This window comes from Scardinius erythrophthalmus, assembly GCF_964197995.2.
Source record: "Scardinius erythrophthalmus genome assembly, chromosome: 20".
NCBI classification, from domain to species: Eukaryota; Metazoa; Chordata; class Actinopteri; order Cypriniformes; family Leuciscidae; genus Scardinius; species Scardinius erythrophthalmus.
The window spans coordinates 27,340,490-27,364,958 of NC_138240.1; the positions used below are offsets into that span (position 1 = coordinate 27,340,490).

General features: G+C 42.2%; 1 protein-coding gene across 1 annotated transcript in view; it reads left to right on the forward strand.

The window, feature by feature from the left end:
- Positions 1–1,067: 1,067 nt before the first annotated feature.
- cacna1fa (calcium channel, voltage-dependent, L type, alpha 1F subunit a) overlaps positions 1,068–24,469 on the forward strand; it is a 51,010-nt gene continuing 27,608 nt past the window's right edge. Inside the window, exons 1-20 of the mRNA XM_081349545.1 lie at positions 1,068–1,112; positions 1,323–1,427; positions 3,087–3,226; positions 3,479–3,621; positions 4,298–4,450; positions 5,716–5,912; positions 6,530–6,633; positions 6,873–7,015; positions 7,645–7,710; positions 8,174–8,240; positions 8,335–8,361; positions 8,483–8,643; positions 8,729–8,954; positions 19,713–19,920; positions 20,957–21,077; positions 21,170–21,242; positions 21,318–21,378; positions 22,127–22,184; positions 22,285–22,384; positions 22,489–22,618. Of these exons, the coding sequence (XP_081205671.1) occupies positions 1,083–1,112; positions 1,323–1,427; positions 3,087–3,226; positions 3,479–3,621; positions 4,298–4,450; positions 5,716–5,912; positions 6,530–6,633; positions 6,873–7,015; positions 7,645–7,710; positions 8,174–8,240; positions 8,335–8,361; positions 8,483–8,643; positions 8,729–8,954; positions 19,713–19,920; positions 20,957–21,077; positions 21,170–21,242; positions 21,318–21,378; positions 22,127–22,184; positions 22,285–22,384; positions 22,489–22,618 (2,313 nt within the window). The 5' untranslated portion in view covers positions 1,068–1,082. The remainder of the gene's footprint in view (positions 1,113–1,322; positions 1,428–3,086; positions 3,227–3,478; positions 3,622–4,297; positions 4,451–5,715; positions 5,913–6,529; positions 6,634–6,872; positions 7,016–7,644; positions 7,711–8,173; positions 8,241–8,334; positions 8,362–8,482; positions 8,644–8,728; positions 8,955–19,712; positions 19,921–20,956; positions 21,078–21,169; positions 21,243–21,317; positions 21,379–22,126; positions 22,185–22,284; positions 22,385–22,488; positions 22,619–24,469) is intronic.

Below are 24,469 nucleotides of genomic sequence, written 5' to 3' on the forward strand. Positions count from 1 at the left end.
CACAGAAAGGTGAGTGATATCACCTGGTCAACTCTTCTTGCAGAAAGACATATGCATAACTGACATTTGTCAGCAGCCATTAAATTAATAAAATAAATTTCCAACAAAGATTTTAAGATAAAAAAAGTGAGAGAACGTATAGGTTAGGCTATTTTAGGTGCAGTAACCATTTTCTAAAATAAAACATTTTTAATTGCATGTTTGCTCTTTGCATTTCACAACCTTGCAGTTCCTGCAACATAAAGATAGATAGATATATAGGTAGATCTTAGAGGGTCAAATACTAGCTATTCTTTTCTCTCAGAACTAGGTCACTTCTGCCCGATCCTTATAAGGCTTCTTAAGTGTACTTCGGTATTAGCCACATCTGGCCTCTTTCTTTGCTTTAAACAGTTTTATAAGGCTCTGCTGAGTAGGAAATGTCAAATATAACACTCATATGAGTAGCTTTAGATGCAGGTCAACTTAAATGCAAGTTACTGATTTCGGAGAGGCTGTCAGAAGACTATTTTCAAAAGCAAATGTTTATAAAAAGATTATTCAGATATAGACATTAGAAACTGATCGTATTCATTTCACTGGATGCTAATTTACATTTGCTCTTAATGTCTTTATAGTTTAACTTGACCACTTATATTCATCAGTAACTCTCAAGTTGTTCCAAAACCATATGAACACAAAAGGATAATTTTTTGAATAATGTGCTGGTTTATTGCTTGTCAGCTGTAAAACCCATTCACTTTCACTTTGCAAAAAAAAAAAAAACCTTGGATATTTTTTTCATTGTTCATAAGAAAGAAAGTCAAACGGATTTGGAGTGACCATTTTGATGTGAAGTGAACTTATATTTTAATATTTATATTAGATGCAGATAATTTGTCATTTATTTAATAAGAAAACCCTTTGCTTCAGATGGGGTCGGCTTGGCTGGGTCTGACCCCAGCAAGACAGACACACTCAACTCAACAGGTTCTGCAGGGCAAAAGAGAGCTGGAGGAGCCAAGAAGCACACGCAAGCTAACAAATCGGCCCTGCGTGCTCCTAGAGCTCTGTGCTGCCTCACTCTCAGCAATCCTATACGCATGGCAGCACTGGCCCTAGTGGAGTGGAAATATCCTTTTGCCCAATGTGTGTGTGTGTGTGTGTGTGTGTGTGTGTGTGTGTGTGTGTGTGTGTGTGTGTGTGTGTGTGTGTGTGTGTGTGTGTGTGTGTGTGTGTGTGTGTGTGTGTGTGTGTGTGTGTGTGTGTGTGTGCAGTCCTTGTGCATTCTTTTCTTTTGTATGTTTTCAAGATGATTGTTTCCTTGACCTTAGACCTTTAAGCCCTTTGATATATTCATTTTACTGGCCATCTTTGCAAATTGTGTTGCCCTTGGTGTGTCCAAACCATTTCCTGAAGATGATTCCAATGCCACCAACCACAATCTGGTGAGTTTACTATGCCATTCACTCAGTAAATGAAAACTGATTCCACCACCCAAAACGAATCAAAACACATAATATAACTTTGTGCCCATCCAAGCACATTCAACGTTTTAGTCATTGTAACTGACCACCTGTGCAGCTTAAGCCATCCATAAATAATAAGCAAAAGTCCCCTTATATATTTATTAACAGGGTGCAACCCCTTGTAAGTGGTTAAATGTACTTGCATTTCATGCTTTTATGGCACAAAATTAATGTAAGGGATTAAGGGAAATATAATTTAATTTGTAATTATTTTAAAAAGTGCTTATAATAAAAAAAAATAAAGATTTTAAGATTTTCAAGTCGGTTAGCTAATTTTTGGAATCGGAATGGGATTGTGAGGTGCCTAAAGATTTCCAAGATTTCCAGATATGTATATATATATTATATATATATATTATTCTCTTAATAGGGAATGACATGGAAAACACTGTTTTATTTATAAACACTTTAATTTGTGCATATGCTAACTTTCACACTAAAGCATAAAGTGTGACAGGACATTTTGTCGAACACTTGAATTCTACTACTGCGACTTCATGCTGGTTAGTCCATTCTATTGTGAAATCTCATTGGCATAAAATCTTGCACTACATAAACTGCAAGTTGTCCAGTGGTTTCGCATTCAGTTAGACTTTTCACATTGCACCAGGTTAGGACACAGTGTTAATGAAAAGTACTTGAAAGGTTTGTGCATTCGGCCCCTGGCTGAGAGTTTTTTTTTTTATGATCTGCATGTTAAATTGAATGCATCCAATAGAAGGCAATGTACAGTTCTTCAGAGCTCCTAGTGTTCGGTGCAACACTATAATTGCATTAGGCTTGAAGTTTGACTGACAGCTCTATATACCAAACAGGATAAGAGTATTGACCATCTGTTCTCTATGTATGGCAGCTCGCTCGCTGCCCTTACAGAAGACACGTGATATACTCTCTGACTGATATTAATGATTGCAACAAACCGTTAGTGCTTTATTTAATAGATTCACCTCTCCATGCTTCTCTGTTTCTCTTTTGTCTGTCTTTTCTTTTTCTTACACAACACCATCCATCTGGATTTAAGTGAATACACTTGCACTATAACCCCTATATAGAACTCTTACAGTTTGCTCATAATGTGATTTTCAAGTTAGCTTAGACTTTGTCCTGATGTCTGTTGAGTCAGCATATGGATGACTATAGCTGGTATTAATGTGTGGTAGCATTCAGCTTTAGCTTCTTACTGAGTAGGTCAAGAGGGCAGAAAGCTAATGAGCTCAGCAATGTGTGTTATAGGGGGGAATCAGGTGAAAGGGAGAGTGTGTATGTGTAGACCAAATTGCTTCTCAATCATAAAGTTTGTATATTTAAATATCATGCAATTATACAACAGACACATTTTTATTGTGCCATTTCAATTTCACTTGGACATAAATCATATCTAAATATACTGGATTTTTGCTGCTAAATATTTTTGTGAAAACAAAACAATTGAACAGCATTTATTGCACAGAAATGTAGAACTTCTGATCAATTTAATGCGTCCTTGCTGAATACAATTTTTTAAATCTTACAAACTTTTGAATTTTGTATGTGTGTAGATATTGCATCACTTCGACTTACTTCCTTAATTCTTCCTAGGAACAAGTGGAGTATGTGTTTCTGGTCATTTTCACCATCGAAACATTCACAAAGATTCTCGCATACGGTCTGGTCATGCATCCTAGCGCCTACATCCGCAGTGGGTGGAACTTGCTGGATTTTATCATTGTCATTGTAGGGTATGTGTGTGGTTTTCAAGTTGAATATGCTTTCTTTCTTTCTTTCTTTCTTTCTTTCTTTCTTTCTTTCTTTCTTTCTTTCTTTCTTTCTTTCTTTCTTTCTTTCTTTCTTTCTTTCTTTCTTTCTTTCTTTCTTTCTTTCTTTCTTTCTTGGTTTATTGAAGACCAAGTTTGGCTACATAAACCTACTTAAATGACAGTAGAGTCAACAGCAGAAGAGGTCAACACCAGGTTTGTGTGTTCCATTTGCAGTCTTTTCAGTGTGATAGCTGAAATGGGAGAGCACAAACCAGGAGAGGCACATCACGGAGCAGGCAAACCAGGTGGTCTTGATGTCAAAGCCCTGAGAGCTTTCAGAGTACTGCGACCCCTGCGCCTGGTTTCTGGTGTGCCGAGTAAGTGTGTGCATGCTTTCTTCTGTAATTTTGAGTAGAAAATGCGTATACGGTAGCCTGGCAAGCCAGACCTACATCAAGATGTAAGGTCTGGAAACTCACCATAGTCACGGCTCAATCCGAGGGGCGGGATAAACACTGTCTTTCAAATTCCCTCTGCACGCAATAGGACAGCGCTTCAACCAACCAGAGCGTTTTCCCAACAGCGGAGCTTAGTTGATTGATTCAACTTTTGCCATATCTGGCTGGCAAAACGACGAACACATCTTCCTTTTTTTAAGAATGACTTAAGTGCCGTTCTTTGCTCTTTTCTCAAAGAAAAACTTAACTCCAAGTCCTCCAGAGTCGCGGCCAAAGCCGATTCGAAAGACCGTTGTTCTCCATCAGCAGCCGCCATTCTTTGTTTTCAAGTAGCAGCAGCCAGGTAATCGTCGCAACTCTGTCGTGTATGTTAAGCCCGCCCCCGCCTACTCTATACACAACGTGATTGGCCTGACCCAATCTGGGTTTTTGCAGCGAGAAGGTTTATTGAGAGTTGCTAGACTACCCTGGCTGCGAAATACATTTTGCTGCCGCTAGGGTGCGTCTAGATTCTAGGCTACGTATACGGTATACAGTGTATACTGTATAATTCCGATGTATACAGTGATTGTGATTCAGGCTGTGATGTGTGCAGGTCTGCAGATTGTCTTGAACTCCATCATGAAGGCCATGGTGCCTCTGCTCCACATCGGTCTGCTGGTCATGTTTGTCATCATTATTTATGCCATCATTGGACTGGAGCTCTTCATAGGCAGAATGCACAAGACCTGCTACTATGTAGGGACAGGTGAGAAATGCAAGCACTTACAAAGCTGACTGCAATGCCACTCCGTTTGCATGTTTAACTCTGTCCCCACTTGCATTTAAAAAAATAAATAAAAAATTGCTAGCCCACGCCATTTTTAATCTACTTTCATGGCCCCCAGAATATATTGTTGCATGAATACAGTATCTGAACATACAATATTTCGAAAGAAAGAACAGAGCCACTGCTATTAAAAAAAACCCTAAAAACATTTTATTCTAGCTTCATGCATACGTTATCAACACTTGAATGTGGGTATGTTTTAATAAAAAAGCAACATTTTGAACATAAAGCTGGGAAAATCATGTTGTTGTCAAAACATAGATCAAGTAGATCAAGTCCTATACCTCTCGATCGACATTTCATTCTTTAATGTTAGGCATTTTTGATTTATATGCTGTTTAATGTTTGAAGATTGTGTTAGCTTACATGTGCGTAATCAATGCTTCTGTCGTTTGTTTCTGCTTCTTCTTTGCTTGTTTTTGGGTCCAAAGATTCTTTACTATTTCAGAAGGTGTGTAGTATCGCCCCCTATCGTATCATGCTTTACGATTTAGCCATGATTTGGTAGAGAAATTTTGTGAATCCTTAAATCATCCTTCCTATGATCCTTGGCCAAAATCTGTAGTCTTTGATCACTAGTTTGACATGTTCTCCGACAGCCGAAAGCCAATTAAAATTTTAGAAGTGTCAGGAGTTTTGAGGCACAGTCCTGCTGTGTGGCTTTTCCTACAACAACCAAAAACAGAACATGATGACGAAATAGTGAGACAATCAAACAACCACTTGCTCCACAAACACCTCTTCGTTTTCTTTTTCCAGTTTTCCATTATCAAAATCAACTCTAAAGATTGTTTTTGTTTGCTAGTCACCATTTCTATTCGGAACGTGTCATGGATTGATGTTGTAAAACTGCGGACGATCTTTTTGTGTACGTCCGTTTTTAACACATCTTTACTGCTGTACAGACTGACATTAATGACAATTGAGATATTACAGTGTAACATGGCTTCTAGCGGGGATCATGTTCATACATCCTGACAAGCAACAATCGTAAAGGACTATTATAAATTGTACAGTGTGCCCGGCTTAACAGTGAAAACATGGATTGCCAGAAAATTCTTCCAATGGCGGGGAAGCGTTGTATCATAAATGATGGAAAATTCTGTCAATGAGTTAAATTGGTTGTTTGTTGACTATACCTAATTTTAAACCCTATGAAATTTTGTTTATTTTCATGTGAAAAGAGCTAATGGTGGACGATGATCCTACACCATGTGCTTTTGCCGGTAACGGTCGCTTCTGCGTGGGGAATAACACAGTGTGTCAGGGAGGATGGGAGGGACCCAATGGAGGCATCACCAACTTTGACAATATCTTCTTCGCCATGCTCACTGTGTTCCAATGCATTACAATGGAGGGCTGGACTGATGTGCTCTACTGGGTAAGACCTCTCCCCCACCTTTTTCACTCTTGATTTTTTATCTTTATATTTAGCTAAAGTTTCTCATTTTACACGAATAACATACTTTATTGGAATGTTAATGAAAATAGATGATTATTTGAGCTATTTGAGTTTAAGCAATGTTTTTTTATACAATTTAAAAAAACAGCTCAATAATGCAAAATCTGTAAACATTTACTACAGAAAATAATTTCAACTCCTCTCTCAGTTTTTTAATTAAAAACAAACCGTTTACAGCCTCAAGACATGACTAATGTGATAGTTTTGGGTAACGATAACGACACTGGATATAATCACTTACTAACCTGGTTGCACTTTATTTTACAGCATATGTACTTACGTGTACTTTACAGTGTACATACCCAAGAAAGTAAAGGTTAGGTTTAGGGGTAGGTTCAGATAAGTTATTACCCAGTTATTGTAATTACTATAATAAGTACATAGTATGTACATGGGGAAAAGAAATGTAAAATAAAGTGCTACCTTGCCTGTTTAAAGTTATGTCCAATCTACGCCACTCAAAAAAGACTTGACAGCTCATGAGCAACTTTATATAACCTCTGTATTTTCTCTCTCATCTGTAATGTTTCACTCAGATGAATGATTCCATCGGGTTTGAGCTGCCTTGGGTTTATTTTGTGTCTCTGGTCATTTTTGGGTCTTTCTTTGTCCTCAATCTCGTGTTGGGTGTTTTGAGCGGGTGAGTGACTCAAGCCCTGGTCCATTATAAGTCTTTTAAATCATATATGTGTGTTTATAATACTAGTATGGTAAATAGTTTTGAAAATAACAATTTGGTGTTATACCTTCAGCTCTGCCCCCCATTGCAAATTAAATTATATGGGCAGTTACATACTGTAAGGATATGGAGGTCTTGTGATGACATTTGTTGGGCATCTTGTAAAGGTTTACATTGCATGTGTCTCTTGCACATCACAGTGAGTTCTCTAAAGAGAGAGAGAAGGCTGTGTGTCGTGGTGAACTGCAGATGGCCCAGGAGAAACAACAGATGGAGGAGGACATGATCGGCTACATGGACTGGCTCATTGAAGCAGAGGACATGGATGAGGATGGAAATAAACGTAATATAAGCTTTTTTTGCGTTCCTTTCACATTATGATCACACTGGAAAAATATACAGTAGGCAGTGCAGTGCATAAATGATTATTAATAAAATGAACAGTTTTGCCTAATGAAGATGACAGAATGTCACAGATTGATGAGAAAATGCCCACACTTGTGAAAAAGAGGAACATACTGTACATTTAAAGAGTAGGCTACTTATACATGGAAACAATATACTTTAAAAGAAGTGTAAACTGAATTGAATATTTTCAGACACTTAATTGCATGTTAATTACAATTAAATGAAAATAATTTATAGTTAATATTTATATCCAGTGAAACTTGAGAGTGTTTTTTTTGGACCCGCTTAAGTAGGATAGAAATTAACTACATCTTTAAATGTAATTTTCTACATTAATTATAGTTGCTTCTATTAAAATATGCTAATTATTTGTAATGACAAGCATTTTTTTGTAAACTAAAATGTACTCTAATGTAATTTCTGTTAAAAGTGTTTAAATGTGTATTTAAAAAGTTTTAAAATGTGTTAAGAAGCAGTGTAGTGCTGAGTGAATCCATATGTGTTTGTTTGTTTTTCACTCAATGAAGAACTTTTTTCTTTTCTTTTTTGTGGTGTAAATGGCAGGTGCTGTGGTGGCTAAGAAAAAAATGATGAAGAAATATGGCTGGTACAAACACAGTGAAGATGGAGGTATACTGAAGTTTCACTCAGATTTGTATGAATTAAGTAAGGGTTAATGCCCGACGAGGTGTCCATTATCAGGTATTAATGGACGACGGCGAGGCGTGAACCGTCCGACGCGCAGCAGTTGCCTCCGCCGAAGTCCATTAATACCTGACAATGGACACCTCGAAGGGCATAAACCCGCTTATACCAATGGCCACTTGCCAAATAACACATTTTTAAAACATTAGTTAATATTTTAATTAGTTTTACAATCAAAATCTAAAGTTACAAGTTACAAACAATAACTTGGTTTCCTTGGTTACGCCTGACGGTTTATTTAGGTGTACATTATCACTTTTTAACGGACACTCTGCAGCCAATCAGAATCGAGTATTCACCCAGACCATGGTATAAGATAAATTAAGACATTTTATCTTGACACTTATCATTTTTGAAGTACACTTTCAGTCCTTTTTCTTTTATACAGAATCAGATTCAGACTCTGAGTTTGAAGCATTCATGGATGATGATGGTGGTTGCTGTTCATCTATAATGTAAGTACAACATTAATATTGTTGTTTCATATACAGTATACTAAAATATTAAATACCAGAGATTTCATTAACATAAACTCTTTTATTTTCCTAGGGCACGACTGATGGCTATAAGTTTTTTGTAAGTGTTTATTTCTCTACCTTTCTAAGGAATCATTTTAAAGTGACAGATTTGACATCTTTTTTTAAAGTTTCAAATTGAATCTCTACTTATATTTGCTACTGACTCTTCTCTTTCTCAGTGAGCAGCTGTACCACTTGAATGTGGTCATTAGGAAGAACTGCCGTGTGGCTGTCAAATCCACCAATTTCTACTGGCTGGTGCTACTGCTGGTGTTCCTCAACACTGCCGCCAGCGCCTCTGAACACTACGGCCAGCCCAAGTGGCTCACTGATATACAGGGTTTGTGTGACTGAAGTATTGCCAAAGTTTGCCTTTAATGAGATGATTTGACCCTGTCTTAAATACGGTCTCTTTAATGTCCCAGAACGAGCAAATAAGATCCTTCTGGCTCTGTTTACACTGGAGATGCTGATGAAACTCTACAGCTTCGGCTTTCAGATCTACTTCATGGCACTCTTTAATCGTTTTGATTGTTTCGTGGTGTGTGGTGGAATCCTGGAGACGGTGCTGGTGGAGATGGAACTAATCCCGCCCATCGGAATCTCTGTGCTGCGCTGCGTCCGTCTGATCCGTATCTTCAAAGTCACAAGGTGATTTAGCTCATAAGTGTTTCCAGCTCTTTGAGATTCAGTGTGAAACAGTGTGGTATTAAAGGTAGGGTAGGTAGGATTTTTGTAAAAAACTTTTTTTCAAATTTGTTTAAACTGTCTTTATATACCAATACATAATTAAAATGTAAGTGCTCTGAAAAAGAGAGTATAAAAATCGAGTGACTGTAGACCTTTTAATCTGCAATAAACACAGCTCATTATTTCCATTCGGGACGAAACAACTGATTGGTTTGGGAGACTGTCACTCACTCTCGCAAACATGGCTACCACCCCTGTTGCTACAAGATCTGCCCATATGCGCGCGCACCCGTTTGATTTGAGGAGTGCAAGAGAGGCGCGGAACCTACGAAGAGTAAAATTATGGCAGAGAAAGAGCATTCAAAATTCAAAGCACCTGCATATGCAGTCAGCGAAGGCAAACAAGGCAAAAACTACTTCCTCGGACCCTGGTTGCCCGCACTCTTGAACGACCTCCTCTGCTTCGCCCTCGACCCCGGACCTGTCCTCGAACCGACGATGCGGTACTTGTCACCGGAGTGTAACGTTAGTCCTCATCAGAGTCAACAATGTTTTCATCATGGAAACTCTTACATGCAAACCACCGTATATGTTATGAATCTTACACGAAATTCACCTTCATCACAGTGTAACTGATGGTTTATAAATATAGCTCGTAACTGATGCCTTATAAATATAGCTCGTTACCTATAGCCTAAATATAGCTTGTTACCGAATCAAACAAAATGTATTTTAAACTTTACCAGTATCGATATGCTAGCTTGATAGTGAGTACTAAAAGCCATCTTATTTGTTTATATTCATAGTGTTAAAGTTAGGTATTTTATTACATGTGATTCTGACATGATGTCACTGCATGCACTGCGCTCCTTCCTCTCCACTTGTCTCAGGTAAATAAATGCGTCTTCCAGCTGAGCCTGAGCGTTTGGCGTCGCGTGTTCATGTGTTTTGGGGGCATGGCTTTGGAAGGAGCCCAGAAGGGAGGGGGTGGAGTGAATGGAAATAATTAGCTGTGTTTACAACAGTTGTGAGAGGTCTACAGACACTCGATTTTTATACTCTCTTTTTCAGAGTACTTACATTTTAATTATGTATTGGTATATAAAGACAGTTTAAACAAATTTGGAATGTTTTTTTTTTAGAAAAATCCTACCTACCCTGCCTTTAATGACGTGGCTATATAATTTGAATTCAAATGAGTTATGAGGCCAACAGTGTCAGTTTGAGTCATTTAGATACTGTTATAGTATTTATTACTATTTTGAATTAGTTTTTATTTTTTATATTTTAATTTTATTTTTAGTTAAAAGTTTTATTCATTTTGTTGTGTGTTTGTGTCATTTTTATTAGTGTTTTTTTAAACTGTCTATAAATAACAATATAATAACCCTTGTAATTAGTTTTAGATTTTAGAAAAAGCTAACTAATCAATAATCAATAAGACTCAATAAGAGAAAAGTCCCTTTAAAGGAAAATCGGTAACACTTTACAATAAGGTTCATTACTTAACATTAGTTAACTACCTTTGTTAACATGAACTAAGAATGAACAATACTTCTACAGCATTTATTAATCTAAGTTAATATTAATTTCAACATAACTTTAGTTAATGCACCGTGAACTAACATTAACAAACAATGAACAGCTGGATTTTTATTAACTAAAATCAACAAAGATTAAAGGGGTGGTTGATTGCTATTTCACTTTTTTCATTTTAAATACTGTGTAATGTTGCTGTTGGTGCATGAACAGTATCTGCAGTAAGTTGCTGCGCTGAAAGTTCAACGTAAGCAGAGATATTGTCTTTTAAAAATCAGGAAGTTTAATGCCTACAAAAACGACTCGAATGGGACTACAACGAGATACTTCCCGGGTTTTATACGTAACTAACCCATACATTTACATCAACCCTCCCTCCGGAACATGTTCTGCTATCGAAGAGGAGGAGTTATAGTGGAGAGCTGTAGCTGTCAGGTCTTCTGTGTTCAGGCTTCCTACAGACGCTGTAGTTCGTCAACAATGGTTAAAATTTAAGTTTGATTATGTTCCTGACAATTACAATCGTAGTTTAGCTCTCTGTGCTGCGCATTTTACGGAAGACAGCTTCCAGAATCTACACGAGTTCAATGTCGGATTCAACAAGAAACTATTACTCCAACATGAAGCAGTTACAGCTTTAAAACCAGAGGCCACAACCTGCAAGTAAGATTTAATCATTTTAAATGTATTTGCCTGTATAATTTAAGACGTAATGTTTTAGTTCCCTTACGAGAACGTTCTCTCGTACTGCGTTGCAAACGCTATGGGAAAACTCCTTTTCTCGAGAATATTGAAGCCTTTATTTTAAAACGCATTTGCTACAGCACAGGCGAGAGCATCAGACCCACGTGAGTGAGCTGATAGGCTGTGCTGTGGGCAACTGCACGAACCAATGGCGGATAGACAGAAGCGCGCGAGCCAATCAGGGCGCTTGGCGCTCTGTCACTGTCAAGCGCGCGAAACTACACGTGACCATAACATATAAATACAGATAGAATCCGCCATTTGACAGATTTAATCTCCTTCAGCTCGACTCACCTCGTCGCTGATTTTCTCCGGTCGTAAGAAGCCCTCGTCGTGGAAAAGCCGTCCAGCGGAACAGCTTCGCATCCCGGCATCTCGCCAGCTGAGCGTTTCCCTGTGGCATCCGACGAAAAATTATATCCTTTTCATTGCATATTTATCTAAAAGAGCAAACCGCTGTTTTCACAGCGCGGCATAATGCCTCTCTCCATCTGTGAGAGCTGCGGGGTCTCCCTGCATGCATCCGACGGACACACCCAGTGAGCGCTCATGAAAGGCGGCTGCCAATTCTGCGACGGGATGCCTGTCTCCGTTCTCCGTTCAAGGCTGTCTTCGACGGTGACCGATTCCGCCCACCTTCCGTCTTCGGCGCCCCACGAGCCCCGTAGGAAGAAGCGGCGCGATCAGAGGCGTCCTGAGCGTGGTGAGTTTAGCGAGTGCACGCCGGGCCTTTCTCCTCGTGCCTCGCTCACGCCTTCTTCGCCTGTCCTGTTCTCTCGGAGCGAGCAGCGCCCCTCGTCTGAAGCGGCTGGACTCGTCTCTTTCGGCGCATCTCCGGATGACGTCGATGACGCACTTTCTATGGCGGCATCTGAGAGCGAGGATTGGTCGGGCTCCGCGGACCCCGCCCCCCCCTCTCAGCTAGAGTTTTCTGATACTCGAGCGAGCATTGACGCCGAACTTCTCCGTGTCATGTCTCGCGCTGTTGACGAGTTGGGACTCGATTGGCTTTCTCCAGCTGAGCCCGCCAGAAGCCGCCTCGATGAATGGTACCTGCCGGGGCGCCAGCAGGCCCCTCGTCAGCGCGCCGCTCCATTTATGCCTGAGGTTCACGAAGAGCTCACAAAATGCTGGCGCGCGCCCTTTTCAGCGCGAACGCGCTCATCTGCCTCTTCTACGCTCTCCACTGTTGACGGCGCTGAAGAGAAAGGATATGTGTCTCTCCCCCCACTGGAGGAAGCGGTCGCTGCACACTTATGCCCCCCCCACTGCAGGTAGTTGGAGGTCTAAGACGGTGCACCCTTCTAAGCCGTGCAGAACTACTTCGGCCATTGCCAGCCACGCATACGCTGCCGCCGGTCAAGCCGCCTCTGCACTTCACGCCATGGCGACGCTTCAAGCCTTCCAGACCAAACTTCTCCGTTCCATGGATGAGTCAGGCCCGGACCCAGACACATTTAAAGACCTCAGGAGTGCCACGGATCTGGCACTGAGGGCCACGAAGACCACCGCTCAAGCCCTGGGCCGCAATATGGCCAGCCTAGTGGTAATGGAGCGCCACCTCTGGCTAAACTTAACCGAGATCAGGGACGCGGATAAATCTGCCTTCCTCGACTCGCCCGTCACAGCCTCAGGTCTCTTCGGCCCATCTGTCAGCGGCTTCGCCGATCGCTTCACTGAAGCTCAGAAGGCTTCCAGCGCCATGAGACACTTTCTACCAAAGCGCTCCAGCTCAGTCCAACGGCGCCCCAAGCACGCCGCGACCTGAGAAAGTGGTGTCCCAGGTCCTCCAGCCCCGCCCAGCGGCTGAGACCAGTAAGCACATGAAGCCAGCGAAACGGTTCCCGTTCCCTAAGCGCCAGGGCCCGCGGCCGAAGCTGACGCTCGATCACGAGCCCAAGAAGCCGTCCTAACCGGCACAAAGAGGGGTCACTGTCCCGCTGCGGCCGGACCAGCCCCAAAAATCGCTCAACTACTGCTCACGGCTCCCTCTTCAGTTCAGGCGGCTGCAGCAGTTCTAAATGCAGTTCATGGGCCCGTCACAGGTCACGCACCCCTGCAAACAAACGCTGTTTTAACAGCGACCCACACAAAGCACAAATCGAGCATAATTTCTCACATGCATACATGTCAGTCCGAGCCCCCCACTCTGGGTGTTCCAGATATGATAATGCCTCTAGCTCTGCGGGCTCTAGCTTGGCAAGCTATCCCCGGAGTTTCAGTATGGGTGATGAACATCATAAAGCATGGTTACTCGCTTCAATTCGCCCGCAGACCACCGCGTTTTCGCGCGGTTATACAAACCACGGTAAGGGGCACATTGAGTCATGTCCTCCGCACCGAAGTGTTAAGTCTGCTGGCGAAAGGGGCCATCGAGAAGATCCCCCCTTCTCTGAGCGAGTCAGGTTTTTACAGCCGATACTTTCTTGTTCCAAAGAAAGACGGCGGCCTGAGACCCATTTTAGATCTCAGACATCTGAACAAGGCTCTCATGTCACGGCCGTTCAGAATGCTCACGACCAGACATATCCTGACGCAGATTCGCCCAGGCGACTGGTTTTTCTCAGTAGATCTGAAAGACGCTTACTTTCACATTCAAGTGAACCCCCACCACAGGCCATTCTTGAGATTCGCCTTCGAGGGGCAGACATACCAGTACACAGTTCTTCCATTTGGACTGGCACTAGCGCCTCGTACATTCACGAAGTGCATGGATGCAGCTCTCTCCCCCCTGAGACAGCGGGGAATGCGCATCCTAAACTACCTCGACGACTGGCTCATACTGACCCAGTCAGAGGCGGAGTCACATACTCACAAAGCCTGGCTCCTCAGCCATCTAGAATGTCTAGGGCTCAGGGTCAATGTTGCAAAGAGTGTTCTGTTGCCCAGCCAACGTATCACGTTCCTGGGAACAGTTCTCGACTCCGTACTTATGAGAGCATGGCCCACACCGGCCCGTGCTCTAACGATTCAGCAGCTCACGGCATCGTTCATAGAGGGCTCTCTTGTACCCCTCAGAACGTTTCAGAGGATCCTTGGCCTGATGGCCTCTGCATCATCAGTACTCCAACTAGGCCTACTGCGTATGCGTCCTCTTCAGCTGTGGCTGGCTCCTCTGGTGCCACCCCACGCCTGGCATTCAGGCCACTTGATTATCAAGGTGGACCAGCGCTGTGTTCAAGCCCTGGCCCCTTGGAAAAACGCCAGCTGGTACCAGCAGGGCGTAAGCATGGGGGTAGTTTCAGAGAGGAGGATGATTTCAACAGACGCCTCCAACTCCGGTTGGGGAGCTCTGTACGAGGGCAGGCCTGCCTCCGGCCTCTGGTCGAGCTCGGAGAAACGCCTACACATAAACTGCCTCGAAATGAGAGCAGTTTTTCTAGCCCTAAAAACATTCCTCCCATACCTGGCGGGACACCACGTGTTGGTACGGACGGACAACATGTCGGTGGTCTCTTACATAAATCGCCAGGGCGGCCTCAGGTCCCGCAACCTGTTTGCCATAGCCTCACAGCTCTTGCTATGGGCTCACACCAATCTGCGCTCGCTCAGGGCAGCTCACGTGCCAGGCACGTTGAATACAGGAGCAGACATGCTCTCTCGGGGCAGAGTTCCCCCAGAGGAATGGTCTCTCCACCCTCAGACAGTTCTCCTACTCTGGGAGGTCTTCGGGAAGGCAGAAGTAGATCTTTTCGCCTCAGAAGACAACTGTCAATGCCCAATCTTTTTCTCAAAGAGCAGGGATGCGTTGGCCCACGACTGGCCCAACCTTCCTCTCTATGCGTTCCCCCCGGTCTCGATGCTCCCTCAGGTCATCGAACGGATCAGGAACACGAAAAGCGCAGTGCTATTAGTAGCTCCTCTCTGGCGGACCCATGTTTGGTTCCCAGAGTTGATGCAGCTGTCTGTAGCAGACCCGTGGCCAATCCCAGTGAGGCGCGACCTCCTGACTCAGGCCAACAGGACAATCTGGCATCCCCGTCCCGACTTATGGGCCCTACATGTATGGCCACTCAACGGGTACCCCAGAACCTCCCAGAGGGCGTCCTGAATACTATAAAGGAAGCTAGAGCTCCGTCTACCAGACGCCTCTATCTCAGTAAATGGTCAGTGTTTTCCAGCTGGTGTTTAGCTCGAGACCTCGACCCATACACTTGTGAAGTACCAAGAGTACTGTCTTTTCTACAGGAGATGTTGGACGCGGGTCGCTCCCCCTCCACTCTCAAAGTGTACGTGGCAGCCATTGCTGCTTTTCACGTATTGGAAGCCGGGGCCTCCTTAGGAAAAAGCGACCTTATAGTTCGCTTCCTCAGGGGCGCCAGGAGGCTTAACCCGCCTCGGCCACCGTCTGTTCCGGCCTGGGACCTCTCCTTGGTCCTGCGGGCTCTTAAGGGACCTCCCTTTGAACCACTTCAGTCAGCTGATCCTAAGTCTCTCTCTCTGAAAACCGCCCTGCTTCTAGCACTGGCGTCAGTAAAGAGAATAGGGGATTTACAGGCGCTGTCTACCAGCGCTTCCTGTCTGGAGTTTGGTCCTAATGACTCCAAGGTCATTCTTAGGCCAAGACATGGATATGTTCCTAAGGTGCTCTCAACTCCGTTCAGAGCCCAGGTTATTTCTCTGTCAGCTCTCCCCTCCTCCGAGGAGGATAGCGATTCTCTCATGCTTTGCCCAGTCAGAGCTTTGAGAATTTATCTGGAGCGTTCGGCCTCTTTCAGACAGTCTGAACAGCTCTTTGTGTGTTTCGGGGGCCGATCCAAGGGCCTCCCGGTCACTAAAACCACACTGTCCAGATGGATAGTTGACGCCATTGCCCTGGCTTACACCTCACTGGGCCTCTCTTGTCCCATAGGTGTTAGAGCTCATTCCACGAGAGGTGTTGCCTCTTCGTGGGCTTGGTCAAGTGGTATTCCCATTGAAGACATTTGTGCGGCGGCCGGCTGGTCCGCTCCGTCCACATTTGTGAGATTCTATAAGCTGGATGTCCCTGCTCTGCAGACATGCGTTCTTTCTGTCTAGACTCTGGCTCTGTGGATCCAGACTAGTTTTGAACCATGGTCACTTGGGTATTCCCATCTATAGCATATGTGCGGCGGCCGGATATCCGCTCCGTCCACATTGTTGAATTATAGCTTTAATGCCCTTGCTTGTAGCTACAGTTCTTCTGTCTAGACACTGGCTCTGTGACCCAGTCTAGTTGATATTGAACACACGGTTTTCACTTTGTGGGCTAAGTGACTGGCTCTGGCCAGATCCGATGAATTATAACTTTAATGTCCCTGCTTTGCAGTTACAGTCTTTTCAGTCTAGACTCTGGCTCTGCTGACCCAGACTAGTTTGATATTAAACACACGGCTATCACCTTGTGGGTTAAATGACTGGCTCTGGCCAGTCTTTATTACGGATAATTGATGGGCCCGATGTTCGGTCTCTTTTTATCCTGGCTATTCTGTACTTCCCGGAACTCTGGTGAGTCAGAGCGGCCAAAAGATTAATAGCACGGCGTTTTTAATGGAAACGTTCCCATAGCGTTTGCAACGCAGTACGAGAGAACGTTCTCGTAAGGGAACGTACTGGTTACTTTCGTAACCTCGGTTCCCTTAGAGATAAGGGAACGAGTACTGCGTTGCCTTGCCGTGCTATTTTTCTTATGGCAGGTTTGTCGCTTCAGTCGATTATACCTGTCAAATGGCGGATTCTATCTGTATTTATATGTTATGGTCACGTGTAGTTTCGCGCGCTTGACAGTGACAGAGCGCCAAGCGCCCTGATTGGCTCGCGCGCTTCTGTCTATCCGCCATTGGTTCGTGCAGTTGCCCACAGCACAGCCTATCAGCTCACTCACGTGGGTCTGATGCTCTCGCCTGTGCTGTAGCAAATGCGTTTTAAAATAAAGGCTTCAATATTCTCGAGAAAAGGAGTTTTCCCATAGCGTTTGCAACGCAGTACTCGTTCCCTTATCTCTAAGGGAACCGAGGTTACGAAAGTAACCAGTACGTTTTATCAAGGAAGTAAAAAAATGCCAGCGCTGGCTTTAGATGCGTATAAACATTTTGGACCCGAATTTGTATATGTACAAATTTTGTAAACGTATTTTCCATGTATACTTTATGACGTAATTTTTTGATTTGATCAAGAACGCAAACCAATGCCAAAGCTGTTTGGTTATAGTAGCTAGTTAGTTCGATGTTATTTTGTGTGTAGAAGAAACGTGTACAAACTTCAAAAAATTATCGCAACAGCAAACTTCAGCTGCTGTTATCATATGTACACCTAAAGAAAACGACAAACTGAGTAAACTACCGGTAAGTTTTGTGAATAGTTAAACGGTTGTTCATTCTATCAATAAAACAATTTCTTTAAAAAACGGTATTACTCAGTCATGTATTCAGTTATATTAAATGTTTAATCAGGGGGAAAGCGTATCTCAAAAGCTAACAAACAGCAGTAGCATTTTCAAGTAACAGCGTGTGGAAATTCTTTGAGAAAATAATAATAATTTAAAAAAAATTACCATTCAGAAACGTTTAGTAAGAGCCGTGTTTGCGGAGGTTCTGCTTGACTCTCTTCATCACCGCTCTCTGGGTCTGATTCTGGCTCAAACTGAGGCAATATTGACACCATTACATTTGACCGGGTCCGAGCACATGTAACTGTCGCCCGTAAAGGTAATGGGCGTGAAGATTCCGGACGCAGTTTAGCCAATTACAACACACCGGCCGAACTAACCAATCTGAGCCTATTGCCTGTTTCTGAGGGAGTGGTTTCATAGACTCAGGAAGTCAACCGGTCGTTCAAATGACAGAGGAGGAAGCGGCTTACAATTAAGGTGAAATGTATGAAAAATAAGGCGTTTTTTAACAAACGAAACACGAAGACATGTTATATTGCAGCCCATAAACACAATCAAGCAAAGAAAAAAGGCAGTAAACCACCCCTTTAACTAATGAACCTTATTGTTAAGTGTTACTGGAAAATCTGTTCACTCTGCGGTCATATTTGCAATGTTTCCGGGAATGGGGGAATCCTGAAATCTCAAAAACTTCCTGCTGAGCTCACAATTAAATAACAGATTTCAAATTAGCAACAAAATCTGACACACAATGTCCCAAAAAAAGCATAATTTTCAGGCTAGATCAGCCAATGTGCATGTGCAGTCCTAAGATGACACTGAAACTGAGCTTGAAACTGATCTTCTGACAGCAACTGCAGTGACAATGGCCCTCATTTATCAATCTTGCGTAGAAACGGGCGTATATATTGGCGTAAGATTATGCTTACACTCCTCTCATCGCCTGATTTATGAAGCTGTGCGTACCTTTGAAATTCTGGTGTACGCAATACCTGCCCTTGATAAATGCCGCGGCTGAAAACGATCGTCATTAGAATAACACGCCCCTATATATTCAAGTCTCCGCTCCCCCCACGCCCTCATTTTACGCCATGGACACACGGAAGATGGCAAATTAAAGAGAAACTTCTTTGAAAAAAGAGAAAGCGAAACCAGGGAAGTGGAAAGAAACAAAATTGATTTCTAGATTTTTATTATTAATGACGCTTTTTGTTATTTAGAAGAAGAATGTCGTTATTATTATTTGTATTATTATTATTATTATTATTATTATTTAAAAGAAGAAGAATGGCATTTTTATTATTTTGTCAGTCTGAATTATTTTTTTGGTCATTGGAAGCCTTTCATTACTAAACCCAGTCCGTGCATACCTGCCGGGCCTAACCCTGGCCTAACCATCGTTTCAAAGAATAGTACAACGGCGAGCGCGTCGAGTATAAACGCCTCGTCCGTTTGGGGAGGTGCGCGCGCAGTCTGCGGAGACTCGCGCTGCGGAGCCAGGCGAAAGTATAAACAAGGCTTGAAACGTCAGGTAAAGCGCACAGGCTCGCAACTTAAGGAATACATATGCCTACAATTCAAATGCTTTGGTAAAGTCACACAAATTAAACATTGAGGTCCATGTTGCACAAAAATAAACACAAAGTTTATAATTACTATGTTGTTGTTTTTTTTACAGTGGGTCATATTATATTATATCTTTTAGTTTGTCAGTGCGTTTTGTGGTGTTAGGAATTGTTTTTTTGCGCATTCCCGCACTCAAAACGTGCGTACACCACCTCCCGAGCTGGCGTAGGATTTGAGCGTGCCGTACGCCAACGTCCATATTGATAAATCTCAAAGTTAACGTGGTTTTGGGTGTACGCCAGGTGTACGCTGGAAATTTGGTGTACGCACTTTTGATAAATGAGGGCCAATGTCTTTACCAATCAGCAATTAGCTCTTTTATTTAGAAGGCGGGACGTATCCTGCCATATTGCACATTGTAGTTTCTTCCATTCATAAGTAATAGGAGTACACCGTCTTTGTATATAGTCTTTGCTGATTTTCAAGATTCATTGAACATGCTGAATGTCTCTCTTCAGACACTGGGCTGCCCTCTCAGACCTGGTGGCCTCTTTGCTGAATTCAATGAAAGCCATTTGCTCCCTTCTGCTGCTGCTCTTCCTCTTCCTCATCATCTTCGCTCTCCTGGGCATGCAGCTCTTTGGTGGAAAGTTCAACTTTGATGAAACTCAAATGAAAAGAAGCACCTTTGACACTTTTCCATCTGCCCTGCTCACCTGTTTCCAGGTTACTAAGCTAAAAGTTTAAAAAAAAAATTGTGTTTGTTAATGTCGTGTTTATGCAGCCTGCAAGGTCAAGTACATACACTAATCATCACCTAAACTCCTAAAAACTGTGAAAAATAAGGGTATCCCTTGTTAAAAAGAAGTACACTTTAGCATACTTTTAAAATGAGTACTTATTATGGAAAATATATACTTAGGTGTGACACTAAGTGTGGAATGAATGGAATTGTTTGAGCACTTAATTGCATGTTAATTGCAATTTAAATTAAAATGTATTATAGTTTAAATTTATATTAAACATAATTAATTTTGGCAATTATGCAAATTGCACATTCAGTACAATTAAAGTTGGCATGGAACAGAAGTTGCAATAGTCTTTTTTTCCCTATTGTGACAGCTTCTCAAACAAGAAAAAATGTTGGGCGGGACTTGATTTTGTCCTTTGGGAATTGATTGGATCGTTGTAGCTTTCTATTGCTGCGATCTCACGTGAGTAATAATAAAAGACAGTAATAATAAAAGACACTTCTTTTTCACAAGGGAATATAGGCCTAGTTGCTTGACCCCTTTAAAACATGTTTTTGTCATCCTACTCCCAAAACAATGATTATTTTATTAGCAATAGCTTTAAGGTGGTTCTTTACAATACATCTTAAAGGGATAGTTCACCCAAAAATGAAAATTCTGTCATCATTTACTCACCTTCAAGTTGATCCAAACCTGGTAACCATACAGTTTCTGGTCCCCATTGACTTCCATCGTATGAAAAAAAAAAAAAAAGAACAATGGAAGTCAATGGAGCCCATCAAGTGTTTGGTTACTGACATTCTTCAAAATATCTTCTTTTGTGTTCAGCAGATGAAAGAATGTCATACAGGTTTGGAAAGGGTGATTAAAGGATGACAGAATTTTCATTTTTGGGTGAACTATCCCTTTAACTGGAACGTATGCAAATTATAAGATTCTGAATACAATCATTTCACTTACAAATGTGTACAGAACTGGGAGGCGTAGACTAAGAACTCTTTCTTAAATAGATCCTAACAGGGGAGGACTGGAATTCTGTCATGTATGATGGCATCATGGCGTATGGTGGACCAGTGTTTCCCAATATGATTGTCTGTATTTACTTTGTCATCCTTTTCGTCTGTGGTAACTGTATCCTTTCAGTATATCAAAGTGCCTGTCCATATGGCTTATTCTTATACCTGGAGTCCTGTTTCTGGTCCTTGACTTACTTTTTCTACCAGACATCTTGCTGAATGTCTTCTTGGCTATCGCTGTGGACAACTTAGCCGGAGACGGTGGCAAAAAGAAACAAGAGTAGGCAACACTAACATATTGTTATTGTTGTGCACTCATAGGCATAGAACTCAAGTCGGTTGTTCTGTATTATAGAGAGAAAAAAGAAGAGGATGACGAATGGGAAGATGATGAGGAAAGAGAGGAAGACGCTGGTGTAAGAACCCTGCTCTCTCACATTCTCTTTTAAAGGGAAAGTTCACTTTAAAATGAAAATACTGTCATCCTTTACTCACCCTCAAGTTGTTTCAAACCTGTATGAATTTCTTTCTTCTGCTGAACACAAAAGAAATTATTTTGAAGAATGTCAGTAACCAAACAGTTAACTGGAACCATTGACTTCCACAGTAGGAAAAAAAATATATACTATGGAAGTCAATGGTTCCAGTTAACTGTTTGGTTACTGACATTCTTCAAAATATTTTCCTTTGTGTTCAGCAGAAGAAAGAAATTCATACAGGTTTGAAACAACTTGAGGGTGAGTAAATGATGACAGCATTTTCATTTTAAAGTGAACTATCCCTTTAAAGGCATTCGAGACACATTTAACTTCTGTAATGTAATTTAGAATTTCTGAGTATAACAGAAAATCAGCAAGTGATAATGTGGGGTGGGTTTTTATTTTTTATTTCTTACCCCTCATTATTTGATTGGGTTGTGAAAAACAGGCTAAGATATTATTGTTTAATATTAATGTTTTTTGTGTTTTTTCAGTTGGTTAGTTATCACATTTTGATAAATATGATCAAAGTATTATTATATCAAAGTTATCACATTTTGGTAAATATAAATATGACTTTATATAATGTGCAGTGATTAATTGTGCATTTTATCAAAGCATTTATTAAGCAAGTTTCTATGATTCTCTTGTTAACTTTTTCTTCATTTTTTTTTACTTTGTTCAGAATGAAACGGACGATTGGGAAGAAAATGAGGAGTTTAGAACAATTGAAGGGCTTGAGGGTAAATACTGTCCAGTCCAAAACTTTATAGTCACATCGATTATAAATGTATGTGAATTTATTTCATGACATTTTTTTTTCAATCTTAATTTTCTCCAAAGGTATAGGCACTCCCATGAAAGTCGAAAGTTTTCAACCCAAGGAGAAAATTGTACCTATTCCTGATGGAAGTTCCTTTTTCATCCTTGGAAAGAAAAACTGGTATGTAAAAAAAAGAATAAAAAAAATAGCACAAATGATGGTTGCTAATAATTATAATTTTTCTGATCTCCGACCTAAAATTAACTATGCCAATGTTCACTTAGTCTCAGAGTTGCCTGCCACAACCTCATTCATCATCATTACTTCACCAACATCATCCTCGTCTTCATCATACTGAGTAGTTTTTCATTGGCCGCTGAAGACCCAATCAAAACTCATTCTGTCAGGAACATTGTAAGTTCTAGTGTCTAGAATAGAGGAACGCTTGAGGGCCAGTCTGTGTCCAGATCTTTCACTTTTTTTCCATTGCTCACATTCCCAAAGTGAGGCAAATTATTAATACTGTATGCCATTTTAAAATCGAAATCGTCAGGCACACTAACTGGCCCTGCAAATTAGCATTTGATAGTTTTAGAATAGTAATAGATCTCATGTCCCTGCTAGATGGCATTTCTCAAGTGCATTGTGGTACCCATGATCCCCAAATACCATCCCTTGTGCCCAATAGAGATTAATAAAATGGCTAAATCCCTTGAAGACTTTAATATTTCACCCACAGCCAATGTTTTACATAAAAAGTGATTTTTATTTACTTTGTAACATTTATTATTCCCATGTATAGATTTACAAAACATTAAAGCTCTTAAAGGACAGTATACCCAATTACTTACCCATTACTTTAAACGGGTCATATAATGCCATTTTTGTACAAGCTAATATGATTCTTTAGGGTCTAAATTAAAAGTTTGTAATATACTTTAATTAAAAATTCTCATTAGTATTGTAAGAAAACACTAATTTACCTGGTCAAAAACAGCTCTGTTTTCAGCAAGCCGTTTAAGTGCATGTGTCTTTAAATGATAATGAGCTTTGCTCACCCCGCCCCTCTGTTCTGTGGGGCATTTTGCCACAACAACACACGTGGAGTGTTGCCTTGACAACAGTTGAGGGTATATTTTGAAGAATGGCAGCTTGAGTCTCTGAGGACACCGTGCAACCGTATCAATTTGAACCGGAGTTGGAAAACGTACTCTGTTACCTAATGTAACCTCGGTTCTCTCTAGAAGAGGGAACGAGTATTGCATAAGTTGCTTATGCTACAGGTAAAGTCATCTTTTCTCGAGATATGAAGCCAAAAAATTATCCTTAATTTTTGTGTTTATTGTCAACGCAGTGTAGCAGCAAGCAGATCTAGAGCAGTCTACCTAGCGTGCTCATTGGCTGCCGTGCGGCAACTGCAGCAGCCTACCACTGAGCCTTGCGTGACGTCGCGCCCTCACACGTCATAGCCTGCCAGAATGGGGGTGGCTTAGCGTATATAAGGAAGGGCTCGGGGGCTGCTTACCTGGTTTTCATCGACTGAAGCGAAATGAGCGGTTTATTGATACTCGAGGAGACAGGAGAGCGGAGTCTCGCAGAGAATGGAGCTCAGCGTGGAGCTCTGACAAGAAGGGTGCTGACCTAGAGGCAAGCGCTTGGCGGCGGCTAGGTAGAAGCCTGTTGGGCGTGGGCGCCTTCGGCGGTAACCACTCGAGACCTAGTTGGTTAACGGCCTTGGTGAGGAGGTGAAGCAGTTCCACGTCCACGCTGGCCCGGGCCCGGCCAGACTCCTGGGTCGAAGAGGAGGCGGAGCGATCCGGACCACTCTTCACTGTCCGAGGCCAGGAGGGAACAGCTGTCACCGATGGCATCTCCCTCCGCCTCGTCCCCTGATGTGACGGCAGTGAGGGCCAAAGCTGGCAGCTGCGTGTAGGGGAGGGGGGACGTAGAGGGGAGGGGGAGAGCGAGGCTCGAGGGAAGGGTTCCGTCGAGCACTTGAAGGCCACATCGGGCTCCGGTGGTCTCTGGGAGCGGCGCTTCTTCTTCTCTGGCCCGCCAGAGACAGGTGGAGTGACAGCTTCGGCAAGTTGAGCCCGCAGGGTCGATATTGTCAGTTCTTCACAGTGGGCGCAGCCTCCCGAAGACAGAGTTGCCGCCCGGCAAGGTAGCATGCTCTAGGTCTGCTTGCTGCTGCACTGCGTTGACAATAAATACAAAAATTAAGGATAATTTTTTGGCTTCATATCTTGAGAAAAGATGACTTTA